Source organism: Bos javanicus, chromosome 2, assembly GCF_032452875.1.
Source record: "Bos javanicus breed banteng chromosome 2, ARS-OSU_banteng_1.0, whole genome shotgun sequence".
NCBI lineage: Eukaryota > Metazoa > Chordata > Mammalia > Artiodactyla > Bovidae > Bos > Bos javanicus.
Window position 1 is genome coordinate 122,578,011 of NC_083869.1, and position 16,007 is coordinate 122,594,017.

A 16,007-nucleotide genomic window follows, 5' to 3' on the forward strand; every position below is an offset into this window, starting at 1 on the left:
AAGAGATAGCATGCTGGGGTGTGTGCGACTCTGAGTAGCGTGGCTCTGCAATCAGACCAGGGTTCAAATGTGGCTCCCTAACCCTAACCTGATCTTTTTAAGTATTTGTATATTTATTTGGTTGTGTCGGGTCTTAGTTGCGGCACGCAGAAGCTTTTGTTGGGGCACGTAGACTTGTCTAGTTGCAGCACAAGGAGTCAGTCGTTGAGGTGTGCGGGCTTAGTTGCCCTGTGGCCTGTGGAATCTTAGTTCCTCAGCCAGGGATCGAACCCCCATCCCCTGCATCTCAAAGCAGATTCTTAACCACTGGAGCACCGGGGTAGTCCCTTTACCTGATCTTTAACCGAATTCCTTGCTGGAAATGGATGGAAGGCCATCAATTGCGTGTATGTGAAGTGGTTCTTACATCATGGAACATTAACAGCTTTTAGACAATTACGGTTGTACTGGACCTTTGCAGAGGCCGGGAACAAAGCAGGCAAAAACAAGAGGCTTGGATTTCTTTCTCTCTCATGAGTCTACAGTCTGTGACCTTGAGCTGGTAATTTTGTCTCTCTGTTCCTCAGTTTCCTGAAGCTGAAGTAAGATGGAATTGTTAATAAACATGTCAAAGGACTTCCCTGGTGGTCCAGTGGTTAAGACTATGCTCCCAATGCAGGGTACGTGGGTTCGATTCCTGGTTGGATTGGACTCCTCGTGTTGCAGCTAGGACTCGGGCAAAAAGTAAAAATATACATGTCAAGTGCCTGCACCTTAAGGGCTACTCATGTAGGTTTTGTCTTCTACCTGGACTATTTATACTTAGATTTTGTACTTTTTTCCCCCTCTCCTTTTACTCAGCATTTAGAGAAATGTTTTGTGTTTTTAGTGGTAAGAAAGCAAGGTGCTAGGTTGGAAATGTGATACCTCCATCATCTTAACTTCAACCCTGTGTCTTTGAGGCCTTTGTGGTCAGAAAAATACAGGTTTTCATCCCAATTGCCCTTTATTACCTGGGTCATCTCTCTGAGTCCAAACTGTCTTCTCTGTGAAACTGGGGAAAACAGTACTTCATGTCCAAGTTTGGCTGAGAGGATGAACTGAACTATGTAGCCTAGCAGAGTGCCTGGCACATGGCGCAATAAATGATGCCTCTCGTTTTTTACCTTTTAATAGCACTCCTCCCAATGTTTGTGCACAGGCTTTGGTGAACCAAACAGTCCTTGTCCATTATGTAAAGAAGTTAAAAAGTGTTAGTCGCTCAGTCGTGTCCGACTCCTTTTGACTCCATGGAGTCAAAATTCCTGCTCGTGGAATTCTCCAGGCAAGAATACTGGAGTGGATAGCCATTCCCTTCTCCAGGGGATCTTCCTGACCCAGAGATCGAAACTGGGTCTCCCACATCACAGGCAGATTCGTTACCATGTGAGCCACCGGGGACGTGAAGTCATTCGTCATAAACTAACTCTGGGCCAGGCACCCAAGAGAGAGTTTTTACATGTTCTCTCATTTCTCACAGCAGTCCTGCATGGAATGTGGTGGTTCTCCTCTTGTAGATATGGAAATGAGTGCTGGGTTCTGATGCAAGTCTTTGGGTCAAACCAATGCTTGGCCTGAAGCTTTTTCCCTTGGCATCTCGTGGGAGGGACTGAGGCTGGGGTGACCCCTCCCTCTGCAGGATTGCATTTCAGGGCGCAGGCTGAACCTCCTTATTTGACTGACTGCCAGTACCAGCTGCTAACAAGTCCATCCAAGGATGTGAGGTCCTGGGCTGCCAACCATATGGAGACCGACATTCTTGGTCTCTTACAAGAGACCTCCATCATGAGTCCCTCCAACATGTCCCTCCATCACACTTTGATGACAACAGAGTCCTTCCATCACACTTCGTATAATAATCCTTCACCGGATCACAGGGCTTTACAGGTTACAGAGCACATTTGTATTTGGATGCCTTTGATCCTCTTGAAAGCCTTAGGCAATAAGATAAAGTGAAAGTGAAGTCGCTCAGTCGTGTCCAACTCTTTGCAAACCCATGGACTGTATGTAGCCTACCAGGCTCCTCCATCCATGGGATGTTCCAGGCAAGAATACTGGAGTAGGTTGCCATTTCCTTCTCCAGGAGACTACTCTTCCTGGTGGCCCAGAGAGTAAAGTGTCTGTCTGCAATGCAGGAGACCTGGGTTCGATCCCTGGGTTGGGAAGGTCCCCTGGAGAAGGAAATAGCAACCCACTCTAATACTCTTGCCTGGAAAATCCCATGGATGGAGGAGCCTGGTGGGCTACAGTCCATGGGGTTCCAGAGTCGGACATGACTGAGTGACTTCTCTTTCTTTCTTTCTCCAGATCTTCCTGAGCCAGGGATTGAACCTGGGTCTCCTGCATTGTAGGCAGATGCTTTACCATCTGAGCCACCAGGGAAGTCAGGCAATAAGATAAGGTAGACGTTATCAGCCCATTTTTCAGGTGAGGCGTTTGAGACCCAAGCCACACAGTGAGTCAATAACCTAGTAAGGATTTTATCTGAAGTTTCCTAAAACCAAGTTCAGTGCTCTGTCCATGCCATCTTGCTCTTGCCACCTTCCATCAGCTCCAGGGATAGCTGGTCTCTCTTTTCTAGTTGAGTTTTTGGAGAAGCGTGAGGCAGTAGACAGAGGAGCCTGGCGGGCTACAGGAGTCCACCGGGTGGCAGTCAGATAGAACTGAAGGGACCTACGTGCAGGCAGGAGGCGCTAGAGAGTGAAGCATTTTACAGGGAGGAAACCTGCGGCTTCATGTAGTTACCAGCAGTAGCCACACGAGGGTGCTGCTGCCTAAAGAAAGCTTTATAGAAGCCTAAGGGCTCAAGGGTCCAAGGTGAGGGCTGGAATGGCTTTTCCCTGGCTTGGGGGGCTCAGGAGTGAAGAGTTCCATCCAGAGACCTGAAGTCTGGCATGTGCCCTAAGACTAAGCTTTCCACTTCCCTCCCTCCCCAGCTTCCTCTGGGCAGATGGCTAGTCCCTCACTCTGGCTTGGGAGGGCAGTGTATCTGGCTCACAGCTCTGCCTTGGACTCTGTAACCTCTGGCAAGTCTGTTTCCCCAGCTGTCACCTGGCAGGGTTGCCTGGCCCTGCCACTCTCACAGGGTTGGTATGAGGCCAGAGAGCTGGTCCTGTAAGCAGGGTGGTCCCAATTCAGTTCAGTCGCTTAGTCGTGTCCGACTCTTTGTGACCCCATGGACTGCAGCAGCCAGGCCTCCCTGTCCATCACCAACTCCCAGAGCTTATCCAAATTCATGTCCATCGAGTCAGTGATACCATCCAACCATCTCACCCTCTGTCATCCCCTTCTCCTCCTGCCTTCACTCTTTCCCAGCATCAGTGTCTTTGCAAATGAGTCAGCTCTTCGCATGAGGTGGCCAAAGTATTGGAGTTTCAGCTTCAACATCAGTCCTTCCAATGAACACCCAGGACTGATCTCCTTTAGGATGGACTGGTTGGATCTCCTTGCAGTCCAAGGGACTCTCAAGAGTCTTCTTCAACACCACAGTTCAAAAGCATCAATTCTTCGGTGCTCAGCTTTCTTCACAGTCCAGCTCTCACATCCATACATGACCACTGGAAAAACCATAGCCTTGACTAGATGGACCTTTGTTGGCAAAGTAATGTCTCTGCTTTTTAATATGCTGTCTAGGTTGGTCATAACTTTCCTTCCAAAGAGTAAGCGACTTTTGATTTCATGGCTGCAGTCACCATCTGCAGTGATTTTGCTGCTGCTGCTGCTAAGTCACTTCAGTCGTGTCTGACTCTGTGCGACCCCAGAGACGGCAGCCCACCGGGCTTCCCCATCCCTGGGATTCTCCAGGCAAGAACACTGATTTTGGAGCCCCCCAAAATAAAGGGTGGCCCCAAGCCTCTGTTAATGTGACCCAGGGCCCTAGCGCCTCTTTAGGGGCTATATCTCTGGCTTATGCATCCAAGCTTTCATACAATGGAAACTTCCGAGTCTTTTTATGACCCACAGGTGCCTAGCTTCAAATCCCAGCTCTACCAGCCCTCTGGGACTGTTGTGAGTCATTTATCCTCTTACACAGGAGGATAATAGTCCTTCTACCTCCTAGGGCACTCTGGAAACACTTGACACAGAGCTGGGCACATAGCAAGCCACACATGAAAGTTGGTACTATTATTATTATTGCCCTATTTTTCCCGGCTATGTTGGAGACCTTGGAATTTTTACTAAGGGTGACTAATTTATCCTCTAAACTGGGACAATTTTAAGCACGAAAGTGGTTGCACTGAATTACGCCTCATGGGGAGACAGCCTCCCAGGTGGCCCCACTTCCTGATGTTCTTATCCTCATGTGTTCTGCGTGGAAGAGGGCTGCCTGCAAACAATAAGACATTGTGCAAAGGGCAGGGTGTGACTTCCCCCACACAAGACACTAGCTCCAGCTTGCTCTCTCTGGGACACTTTGTAGGACACTCTGTGGCAAGACCGATGATAGGGACTTGAGGGCCCCTGCTGTTGACCAGGGTTAACACACCAGTCACACTTGCCAACTTGCAAGCAGAGCCTCCGGCCCTCTTCAAGCCTTCTATGACATCCTGACTGCAGTCTCATGGGAGACCCCCAAACCAGAACCACCTATCCAGCCGCCGCTGAACTCCTGACCCACGGAAACTGGGTGAGATAGTCAGTGCGTACCGCTGTTTTAAGCGGCTGTGCTGAGGGTCATCCGTTACACAGCTGTGGATAACTAATACTCAGCACGAAAACTGGTGTAGGCCAGGATGGTTCTGGGCAAATCAGAAGGCCCATTTCTCTCATTTCTCCTGTGAGGCACGTGCTACCCTGCTCTGTCTTGGCCTTGGAGAGCTTGGCCTCGCCACCCCTACCAGCTGCCCCCTTGCCAGGACTCCAGGAAGCTTCCTGATGCTCCTCGGAGCCCCGGCTGGAGATGTGTCTTGGGGTGTGGCTGTACCAGGGACTCCCCGGAGACCACAGCTGTCCTGTGCCAGGGCTAGGTCAGCCTCTGTCTCTCAGGCTCAGGAGGGTTCCCCGGCCCACACCCCTTGGGCCTGGAGTGGACCAAGCCGGGAATGACTGGAGAATAATGGCCAGTCTTGGCCAATGCCCTGAGCAGGGTGCTGCCCCGTGTTACCTGTTCACCTGCCTCCAAGTCTGGGAGAAAGGAGCAGTTACTCCAACTGCATGGGAAGACATGGTCTCAGGTCACTGGCCAGGAAGTAGCAGAGCTGGGATTGGACCCAGAGTTCCTCTCCTCAGAGCCCAGGGGCCCAAGACCCTCCCCGCTTCTGTCCTCCGACATGCCCCATCCCAGGGCCCCACGCTGGGAGCTGGGAATTAAGTTTGGCATTCCCAGACCTGATCCATTTACAGATGAAAAAACTGAGATCCAGGGTGAGGGGAGTGACCTGCTCGGGGCACACAGAGAGTGAGGAATGGAGCAGGGAGCCATGAGTCCCACATGAATGCAGGTACAGTTGCCTCTCAGCACCCCTGGGGGATGGGTTCCAGGACCCCTGTGGATAGCTGAATCCACTGAGGCTCAAGTCCCATATATGAAACAGCATAAATATTTGCATAGTTCCATGCTTCCATGCACAAACTTTACTTAAGTCATCTCTAGATTCCTTATGGGCTTCCCCTGCAGCTCAGTCGGTAAAGAATATGCCTGTAGTACAGGAGACGTGGGTTCGATCCCCGGGTTGGAAAGATCCCCTGGAGAAGGAAGTGGCGACCCACTCCAGTGTCCTTGCCTGGAAAATCTCATGGACACAGGAGCCTGGTGGGCTGCAGTCCACGGGGGTCTCAAAGAATCAGGCAGGACTGAGCGACTAACACTTAATATACCTAAGGCGATATAAACGCTTTTAGGTAAACAGTTGCCAGCGTGCAGCAAATCCAGGCTTGGTATTTTTTGGAACTTTCTGGAATTTGTTTTTCCTGAATATTTTCCACCCGAGGTGGGCTGAATCCACGTATGTGGAGGGCTGACTGTCCTTGCTCCTTGCCCACCTCCAGCTCTGGGATGGCAGCTCCCTCAGCACCTAGATCTGTGCCTACTTGGCCCTCCGCAGGGACTCAGGAACCTGAGGTTGAGCTTTGCTGGTCTCGGTGAGTCTCAAAGAGGAAAGCCCCACAACATGCATGACGTGTCCTGGTGACGGTCGTGCTCTCTCCACTTCCATCGGCGTGGGGTCAGGAGGGTCTCCGGCCCCCTCGGTCCGTCTCACTCTCCCCTCACACCCACCCCTTTTCTAATTCCAGGTCACTCTCCTCCACTGGGTTTTTTGGTTGTTGCCCAGCTGGGCTGCTCTAGCTCCAAGATGAGGTGAGAAAGAAAATATATTTTTAGAGAGGCTTTTTTTTTTTTTCTTCCAGGAAAATGACTCCAAATGTGCAATTTGTTCCCAGGAACGGGGGTGTGTGAGTGAAATGGCTCCTGGTATGGCAGTGCCCTCGTCTCCTCCTGCGGTCTCCTCTTCCTTTACATTCCTACTGACCCTTCTCCTCTTTCCCTCCCCTCCACACTCAAAGGGAAGAGGGCGGGTGTGTGCTCCCCTCGCCCCAACAGCCACTTCTGAGCCCTGTGACCCTGGACTGGCTAGAAGGGGTCACCATGGGTAGAGTCTTGGACATGAATGAGGTCTTTGTTGTGGGGTTGGTCCTACCTCGAGTTTCTGCAAGCCACAGAACAATCGGTCTAGGAGAGGGGGGGCGGGTAAAGCAAAGCCCAGGGCTGGTGATGAAGCCACCTGGGTCTGGCCACAAGGTGAGTGTATGTCAGTCACTTCCGCTTTTTCAGGCCTCAGTTTTCTTGCCTGTGAAATGGGCAGATGAAGGTGGGGAAGTGAGGAGAGCAACTCAAGACCTTACATACTGTCATTCTAGGTCGCAGCGAGCAAACTCCAGAATCTTCTTGGCCTCATCCACACATATGACACTGGAAGCCTTTAGGAGCTCAAGACTTTAGGAGCCCTCCTCTCAGGGGGTGCGGAGCCTCAAGTGCGACCACTTCAGAGCACCCACTCTCGGAGGTGGGCCCACCGTGGTTCAGTGGAGGTGCCACCACCACCATGAAGCCTTCCTATATTCCCCCCAGGATACCGAGCCCTCAGCAGGGTTAACCCCTCCCTGCCCAGGCTCCTCTGCTGACTGCTGGACTCAGTCGATGGTACCTGGTTGGGCTGGGCTTCTGTTCAGATGAATGTAAAGCAAGTGAAGCTGAAGCTTTGGGGACCCTTACTGGCACAACCCCCTTCCAAAGCCAGTCCCTAATTTTGTATTCATGATCCCCTCAAATTGTATACACTTGGGTCCCACAGAGTTGGGTCCACTCCCGTTTTCATCCCCACCCAGCTTGAGGTCAGAGCCTCTCTCCTGAACAGTTATGGCAGGCAATTTCTCCTCCCCTTCCACCTCCCCTAGGCCCCGGTTGGTCTGGCACCTGGGCCAGATGGACCCAGAGACAAGGTTTCTGCATCCACCTGCCCCACTTGGGGTCTCTGTGACCTCTGCTCTCCCCTCTTGGGTGACCAGCCCAGGCCTGCTCTCTGGCTCCCAGGTCACTCATCTGAAACAAAATTGGACTTCCTCTCTCCCTCTCTTCCCTCCCCATCCTCCATACCTGCCCGAGGGGCCTCCCAGGAACATTGTGGGTCCTTAGTTTGCAAACCCCCAGCTCATAGACCTAGGAGAGGCCTGGGTTTGAATCCTAGCCCCATGCCTGGCAGCTGTGTGCCCAGGGGCATCACCCACTCTTCATCCTGAGGAGAAGTGCCTTCAAGTCCCTGGCACACAGGGGACTCAGGAAAGGCCCGAGGATGGCCTTCTGAGACCCTCACACAGGCAGGCCCCTTGGCGGGCAGGGGGCTTCCCCCAGATGGGGGCCAAGCCCTCCCGTTCCCACCCAGGCCCTGCAGACTCCCTCCCAGCAGCCACTCGGCTTATCCCGTGACTCTTATACCTGCTGGTTCAGCAGACAGACAGCCGGAGCCTTCCCAAGTTCTCTCTGTGGGCTCCACCCGGAGCCTTCTTGCCAGAATCCTCTTTCACTTCCTGATTTTGGGGTCAATGACATCTCAGGATTTCTGCCATTTGGGCTTTTCTCGGAAGCAAATCTGGGCTCTGGCTCCATCATGAGTCTTGGGCAAGACGAGAAGTTATGACGGGAGAAGGTAGGTGCGGAGTGGCAGGGGGAGTCAGGGGAAGCTGAGGCGAGGCAAAGACTGCTTTTCCCACACCTGTGACTGCCTTGAGCTGGAGGGCTGGTGAGGATCACAAAGTCCCCTGCGTGGCCACAGGGAAGAGCACAGTGGAGCTCTGTCAGCCCCCTAACTTCCTGGCTGTGCAACCCTGGGCCAGTCACCTAAGCCTCTCAGGGCCCCAGTTTCCCCAGCTGGCAACTGGTGACTAAGGAAGGCGCAAACCCATGCATTCCGCTCCTCGAGTGCCAGGCTTCGCTGGTAGACTCCTCTGCACAACAACGCTAGGAGGCGAGTGTGTTTATGGTACACGAATCCTGGGCTGCAAGAGGAGTAGGGAGGGCGCTGCTGGCAGGTGCCCTGGATGGTGTCTGGTGAAGGGCAAGCCCTCAGGAGGTCCTGGCTCTCATCATTTCTTAGCAATGTGAGTTCCAAAGACCTGGTCTGTTTAGCCAAACCTCTGGGAGCAGGTGGAGTCAGGCAACGATTGCTGAGCAGCTCCTGTGTTCCAGGCCTGGAGCTGAGAGATCGCAGCAGAGGCCTCCACTTCCCTTTTGCTGCCTTGCTGGAGCCAGGCAGCCTGGCTGGCCAGAGAAAGGCCTGAATAGGGTGGGTGGTGAGGCCTGGCTGTTCAGCGCTCCTGTAGCACGGTCGTCTGGTCTCCAGGCTCCTCTGAGTGCATCCACAAGTTGGCTGTGTCCATGTGACGGTGTGAATCGCCTCACCGACTCTTAACCTCCCTCATCAAATGCCTCCCTCGACAGACCTCTGGACCCGGCTTTGCAGTGTTACTGTTTAGAGCAGGGTCAAGAGCTTAGCTCTCCCTCACCAGCTGGGTGACCCTGGACTCGTCTCCTAACTTCTCTGGGCTGTGGGTCATCCCTTGTAAAGTGGAAATAAAGCTGCTTTGCAGGCGATGTGCATTTTTAAGCCGTGCCTGGCATCTAGTCAGCTCTGCTCCATTGTCCTTTGGGGGTACTGAGGCCTCCATGTCCTTTGGGGGTACTGAGGCCTCCCACTTAGGGTGGGGGAGGGTGGGAGTGCGGCGCGGAGAGACAGACAGTAGAGACTGAGAGGGCTGGGAGGGCAAACCTGGGTCTTGTTCAGGCTGCTGGCTTGGGGGTGGGTGGGATGGGTGGAGGTTAAGCTCCACCTGAGGGAGTCAGGAAGGCTCCTCAGAGGGACCACGGGAGTTGTGCTCTCTGAGTGGGGTGGAGCAGATGCCTCTGTGGATGGTGACTGAAGGTAAGGGAGACCCTGAGAAGCTGGGGTGTGGTTCCAGTGCACAGGTAGCCATGGGGAGGGGGGTGTTGATTGCATGGAACGTCAGGCGCTGGAACACTGTGAGTGTGTGCAGCTGTGAACACCAAGGAGCGCGGGGTCGGGGAGGTGGGAGGGGTGAGGGGCAGAATGAGACCTCAGGGGCTCAGACCCGGCTGGGCTCGGGCTGGGACCAGTATCTCTTGAGGTGCAGCAGGGGGCGCTCAGGGCCTGCCCAGCCCAAAGAGCCTCCCCCCTCCCTGGGACATCAGGGAAGAGGGCCACAGCTTCCAGAAGTCTCAGAACTGGCAGGGACCTCTGAAGGTGGGCCATGCCCATTCTGTTCATGGGGACTGTCTTAATGCCTCCCTGATGGCTAGTTTTCTGAGCCTCGTCTACTTGCCCAGACAGAGTGCTTCCGACTTCTCAGAGTAGCCAGTGCCATCTGTGGCCAGTTCCAGCTGTTCCAAAGTCCGTCCTTACACAGAGCGGACATCTGGCATCTCAAACGCCCTACCCTGACCCTGTTGGCCCCAAGTCTGCCCTTTGGGGGCTCCTCAGACCCACCTGTTCCCTGGGCCTGTGGCAGCCCTTCTGGGAAGTGACTATCCTTATATCTGGGTCCCTTACTTAATCATCATCTCAGCCACCCTGGTGGCTCAGATGGTAAAGAATCCATCTGCAGTGCAGAAGACCAGGGTTTGATCATGGGATCAGGAAGATCCCCTGGAGAAGGGAATGGCTACCCACTCCAGTATTCTTGCCTGGAGAATCCCATGGACAGAGGAGCCTGGCGGGCTACAGTCCATAGGATCGCAAAGAGTTGGACATGACTGAGCCACCTTTATTGAACCCCCAGTTCAATGGCCAGAAGAGCTCATTTAATCTTTACAACCTGGCACGCGGCCCTGGGCCTGGCACCCACGGCACTCACTTTATCTTTGGATGATGAATGAGTGAGTGACCGTGTGGTCATGTTTTCCACATTACAGTTGGGAAACTGAGGCTCAGAGGGGTAAACTCACTCATCTAGAGTCACCCAGATCACAACTGACAGAATGGAGGCCTGAACCCAGGTGTTTGCCCAGTTGAGTCAGAGCTCTTTAACTCCAAGCAGTGCGGCCTCAGCTGGAACCAGCTCCCCACCTACTGGGCCCTGTCAGCCTCTCTCCAGCCATCTTCCTAAGGGGCCTATGGGAGTAGGCCCTAAAGGGTTGGCAATGGGATTCCCAGAGGCTGGGAGCTCAGAAGTCCTAGGGATTTTTGAACCTCAGAGTGTTGAAGTTGCCCCGCCTTCCTCTTCAGCTCTCTGTCCAGGGGCATCTGGATGAAGCTCTCGTGAGCTCCCTTGCAGGGAACGCTAATGAAGCTCCACCTGATGCTGAGCCGACCTTTGTCCTTTGACCCTCCTCTCAAACCCCCGGAAGGCCCAAACCAAGGCTGGTGCCGGGGTCTGCTCCTCGGGTCCACAGCCGGCACTCTCCCCACTGGCGCCATCAGTGCTGGTTTCAGTTTCCTGTTCCTTGGGGGGAATTGTTCCAGTTTCAGCTCAGTGATTTCCCCTTTGCTGACGGCAGGCCCTGCACTGGCTCTGGGAAAAGGGAGGCTGGGGGCAGAGACTTTCAGCCGGCCAGGGCCAGCACATAATCTTCTCTCCCCAGGCCTCGGTTTCCCATCTAGGAAGTGGAGATATTGACAGCACCTACCTTATGGGGTCACTCATGTTAAGTCTTGGCATGGACCAGGGGCTTAGTAAATACCTATACCCTTCTTCCTTCAAAACAGGTGGATGGTAGTGAGCGGAAAACACATTCACTGATCCAACGAATCAGCACTGAACCACTGTTCTGCACCAGAGCAGTGCTGGGGACAGAGCAGTGAGCAAGACAACCAAGCCGCTGCCCTCCTGGGACTCCGGTGTAGTGGTGGGAGACCCCAGTGGGTAAGCGAAGTGCATCATATGTCAGGCGGAGATAAAAGCCACAGAGAAACCCGCGATGAGCACCCAAGGGGAAATGACCACAGCGCGGTACACCCCCCATCTGGGACATACTTTTCACACCACCTGCGCTGGGAGCAGAGGGGTCTGCAGCCTACAGTGAAGAATCCGAGTCTGGGAGAGCTGGCAGCGCCTGTCTGGGGTCACACAGCTGCGGGGTAAGAAGCACCTGGCCAGGTCTGTCCACCCAGTGACAGGGCCCAGAGGTCAACACCCGCTGGCGCAGAGGGGAGACTGAGGCCTGCTCTGTGGTCCTGCTGCCCACCCGTGTCCTGGAGACATCAAAGCCCAATGAACTCGGATGACCTGTGGCCCCCTCTTGTGGATCAGCTAGAGGGGGTGATGGGTCCTGGGAGAGTCAGTGAACCCTTAGCGGGAGGGTACCCATGGTCAAGCAGATGAGACTCATCTACCCAGACTCTCTGACGAGCCAGGTCGTACCCCGCACCTCCACGCGGAGTCCTTCCGCCTCTAAGCCCCGCGACTGCCCGAGGAGGCGCGCGCTGCGGGTCCTGGTCCCCAGAGCGAGGTTCAGCGAAGCCGGCCACCCGTCCCGGGTCGCACGTTTTCCTCGGCACCCCTATCCCGCGGCGGGCGGGTGCGTGCGGAGCGCGGGGCGCGCAGGGACCCCGGCGGCGGGGGGCGCTCAGCGCCGGCCCCGCCCCTCCGCGCCCCGCCCCCCGCGCTGGGGGCGGCCCGGCGGCAGCGCACGCTTCCTGCGGGCGCGGCGGCCGTGGGCGCGGAGCTGCCGGGCGGAGCCGGGCCGCCGAGCCGGAGCCCCGACCGAGAGCGCGCCGGGCCAGCCGCCGGGCCGCGCCGCCGCCGCCGCCGCCTCGGGAACAAAGGCGCCCGCCGCCGCCGCCGCCATGAAGCCGGGGCCGCCGCACCGCGCCGGGGCCGCCCACGGGGCTGGCGCCGGGGCCGGGGCCGCGGCCGGGCCCGGGGCCCGCGGGCTGCTCCTGCCTCCGCTGCTGCTGCTGCTGCTGGCGGGGCGCGCCGCGGGGGTGAGTGCCTCCCGTTCCCGCGCCCCGCGCCGGCCTGCGGGGAGCCCGTGCCTGGCCGCCCTTGCCTCCCGGGGGCTAGTTTTCCCGCGGGCGGGGGGACCCTTCCCCGAGGGCGGCCTGGGGTCCCGGCTGGGGTCCGGGCGCGGGGCCGCGCTGGGCGTGTCTCGGGTCTGAGCGGACGTGGCTTGGTGCTTCGTGGGTGTGCCCGGACCGCGGCCACTTTTAGGGAATGGGGTCGCCTCCCCCTGCGGGGGGAAGGGTGTGCTTTCGGTTGTTCCCTCCGAGGGTCGTTGCAGAAGGGCCGGGGGCGGTGTGTGGGGGGGACGGGCTTCCCGGGGAGGGGGAGGGGTGGAGGGTGACTTGTGTGAAGGTGACCTGAGGGGGTGGGTGAGGATGACCGCGTGTGTGGCCAGCTCCGTGGAGGGTGCTGGGACCCGTGGGGTGTGCACGCGTGAAAGATGAGGCGTGAGGACGAGCCCGTCCCCGTGGATGGGGGCCTCGTGCCCTACCTGCGTGTGGTCGTGTCAGGGTGACCCATTGTGTCTGGTGTGCACCCGGGGCCGGGCTGGAGACCGTTGACCATGCTGAGAGTGCTTGCAGAGGGTGACTGTGTTGGGGGGAGGCCTCTGTGGGGGGTGTGTGTGTGTGCAAGCGTGTGCAGGCAGGTGTATGGTTGACCCGGTGCATGGAGCACGCACCTCTCAGGGGAGCCGCGCGTGTGCGGGTAGCCGCGAGTAGACATGTATGACCTGACCCCTCAGTGTGTCTTTGATTGACCGCAGCAGGCTCAGTCCCGGCTCCATCAGGGGCCGCAGGAAGAAAGGCCGCCTCCTCCTCCTTGTGGGACCCAGGTCCCAAGTGAGTTCCCCATGGGCACGTGTCTGGAGCCTGGCCTGGCCATGAACTGGGGAGACTTCTAGTTCCCTTGGTTGGTTCTAGGAGTTATGCCTGGCATGCCCCATTCCCCAGGGTGAGAGGAACCCAGGCCTCTCAGGCAACCCCCCAGGTGCCTACTCTGCCCCTGCAAGTCTCTTTGGGCCTCAGTTGGCCAGTCTGTGAAATGGGAGGAGGTCGGGCAGGGGCATCTCGGACAGACATGCTATTCCTCAGTACCCCCCATCTGTCTCAGGGCTTTGAGCTGGGTGGGGTGGGGTGGGGAAGTGTTGAACGCCAGGCTGAGTACCAGGGCTGGTGGGCTGGGTGCCTCACCCCCAGGTCTCCCCCAGATGGAGTGAGGAAAAGAGGTCCCTGGGAAGGACAGAGATCCAACCCATCCTGGTAACTGGGTCCCTTTCTCAGCTACACTTCTGGAAGACCATCTTAGAAATCAGAGACTTGAAAATCGCACAGCCTTGGGTTCCAATCTTGCTCTCACCCCTGATTCGTAGTGTGACCTTGGACAACTTGTCTCACCTGTCTGAGCTTCCATTTTTCCCCTCCGCAGAATGGGGCTAATAACACCCTCCTGAGAGATTAAATGAGATGCCGTGTGTGCTGGCCCACAGGAGGAGCTCGGTGAATGTTTGATGTCTAGATGAATGAAAAGGGGTGCCGACGCCATGCTTTAGACTCGGCAGCCCAGCGGGATCCCCGAGCTGGGTGAGCCCTGGGCAGCTCACGCCCCTCGTAGAACTTTTCCTCATCCATAAAACCAGGCTCGTGGTCTGTGCGCCACGAGGCGGTGGAAGGAATGAAGTGAGCGCACCGTGAAGTGAAAGGTCTCTGTGAGGCAGGTCTGAGGGCCAGGTGGAGTGGGCGTGGCAGATAAAGCCAACCCCCAGGGTCGGGGTCTGGAGGCTCAGATGGGGGCTGGACGTGGAGGAGAGAAGGGGCGGGGCTCCAGATGAGGCGGCGGAGCAGGGCCCCGTCTTCTCCAGGCTTCACACCTTTCCAGGAGGGGGGACATCTACTCATCTGAGCCAAAGGGTTAATGGGTGGTGCCCAGGGGCCAGGGGCATGGCACCAGAAGAAGAGGGTGCTGCCTGCATCAGGAGGGACTGAAATTAGATCAGAAGAGCCCTGTCAGGATGGCTTCAGGAGTGGCCTCCATGGTGGGGACCCCCAAGGGCATCACTGGGATGGTCAGTGGCTGACTCAGGGCAGGGGAAGGACCCTGGAAGGGTGATACCAAGGTGCTCACCAGCTTGAAAGGGAGCTTGTGTGTGTGTGTGTGTGTGTGTGTCCTGGCGTCCTCTCTCTGAGAAGCCAGCTGTCTATGACTCTGAGAGACATCTGCCTTCAGGGTCACTTCGGTTGTTGTATTATACTTAAGTCTACCCAGAAAGACCTAGAGTGTGGACATCCTGGAAATTTTGGCTTTAAAGTGCGTTCTTTGGATGATTAGGGCTGAAAGGGACTTAGATAATCACTTAGTCTTGTTTGAACTCCCAGTGGTGGGAGTTCATGGCTTTGTGATCTTGAGAAAGCGATTTAACCTCTCTGCGCTTTCACTTCCACCTGTGAAAACTGGGAAGGATAGGAGAACAAATGGGGTTAATATGTAAAGCTCTTAGCGTGGTGCCTGGCACATAGTAAACCCTCGGCAAATGGTCTTTTCTTGTTCTTTGACAAGGTTGTCATTCTGTGATTGGGAGCTGGTAGGTGTGGGGAGTGGAAGCGTGGGGGACCATGGGAAGAGGAGATCACTCAGGGAATTCTTTTGTTTGTTTGTTTATTTTTGGCCGCACTGGATTTTCATTGCTTCATGCAGGCTCTCTCTAGTTAGAGCGAGCAGGGCTACCCTCTCACTGTGCGTGGACTTACTATTGCCATGGCTTCTCTTGTTGTGGAACACAGGCTTTGGGGTGCACGGGCTTAGTTGCCTAGTGGCATGTGGGATCTTCCTGGATCAGGGATGGAACCTGTACCCCCTGCCTTGGCAGGTGGGTTCTGAACCCTGGACCACCAGGGAAGTGCCCAGGGAATTCTTCTGAAGCCCCCAGCCCTGGTGGTTCCTGCTCACTCCCCACCCCCATGATTTCAAGCATCTAGGAGCTCCTTACCCCGCTCCCCCCAGCTGCTCTGGTTGGCTGTGAACACTGAGTTGCCAGGGCGAGATTGTCCTCACTTTTAATACTTAAATGTTGGGGGACCCCTGGGCGGTTCCAGGCCAGGCCCTGACAACAGGGATACCTTAGGGATCCGTAATTGTTAGCACCCAAGATGGCAGGGACTTGGGGACAGAGACTTTGAGTAAGGGATTTCTCCTTTTCAACATTCTTATCTGTCAAATAGGGACCATGACAGTGCCAGCCTCACAGGGATGTTGTGAATAGAAAATGAACTCCTTGGCTAGACCCAGCACAGCCTGCCAGGGCACTCTCAAGAGATGGGTCCTTTCTAGGAGGGAGCCTAGGGAGGGCTTCCTGGAGGAGGAGGTTTTACGCTAAGCTATGTGCCATATGACACTGAGCAAGCTGTAGCCTGCTCCAACCCTCAGCTTTCTCACCTGTCAACTGAGGACCAGTACTTGATGCATAGAACTGCTATTGGGGGGCATGGTGGGGGGAAGTCATACCATTCTCATGGCTGGTTGGGATTGGAACTTGGTGCCTT

General features: G+C 55.9%; 1 protein-coding gene and 1 non-coding gene across 2 annotated transcripts in view; one reads left to right on the plus strand and one right to left on the minus strand.

Moving 5' to 3' along the window:
- Window positions 1–2,327: 2,327 nt before the first annotated feature.
- TRNAC-ACA (transfer RNA cysteine (anticodon ACA)) lies at window positions 2,328–2,400 on the minus strand. The gene has a single exon. It is a non-coding gene; the product is annotated as a tRNA-Cys (tRNA).
- A 9,434-nt stretch (window positions 2,401–11,834) lies between these two features.
- The window catches only part of SDC3 (syndecan 3), a 38,973-nt gene continuing 34,800 nt past the window's right edge, over window positions 11,835–16,007 (plus strand). Inside the window, exon 1 of the mRNA XM_061431244.1 lies at window positions 11,835–12,452. Coding sequence (XP_061287228.1) covers window positions 11,835–12,452 — 618 coding nt within the window. The remainder of the gene's footprint in view (window positions 12,453–16,007) is intronic.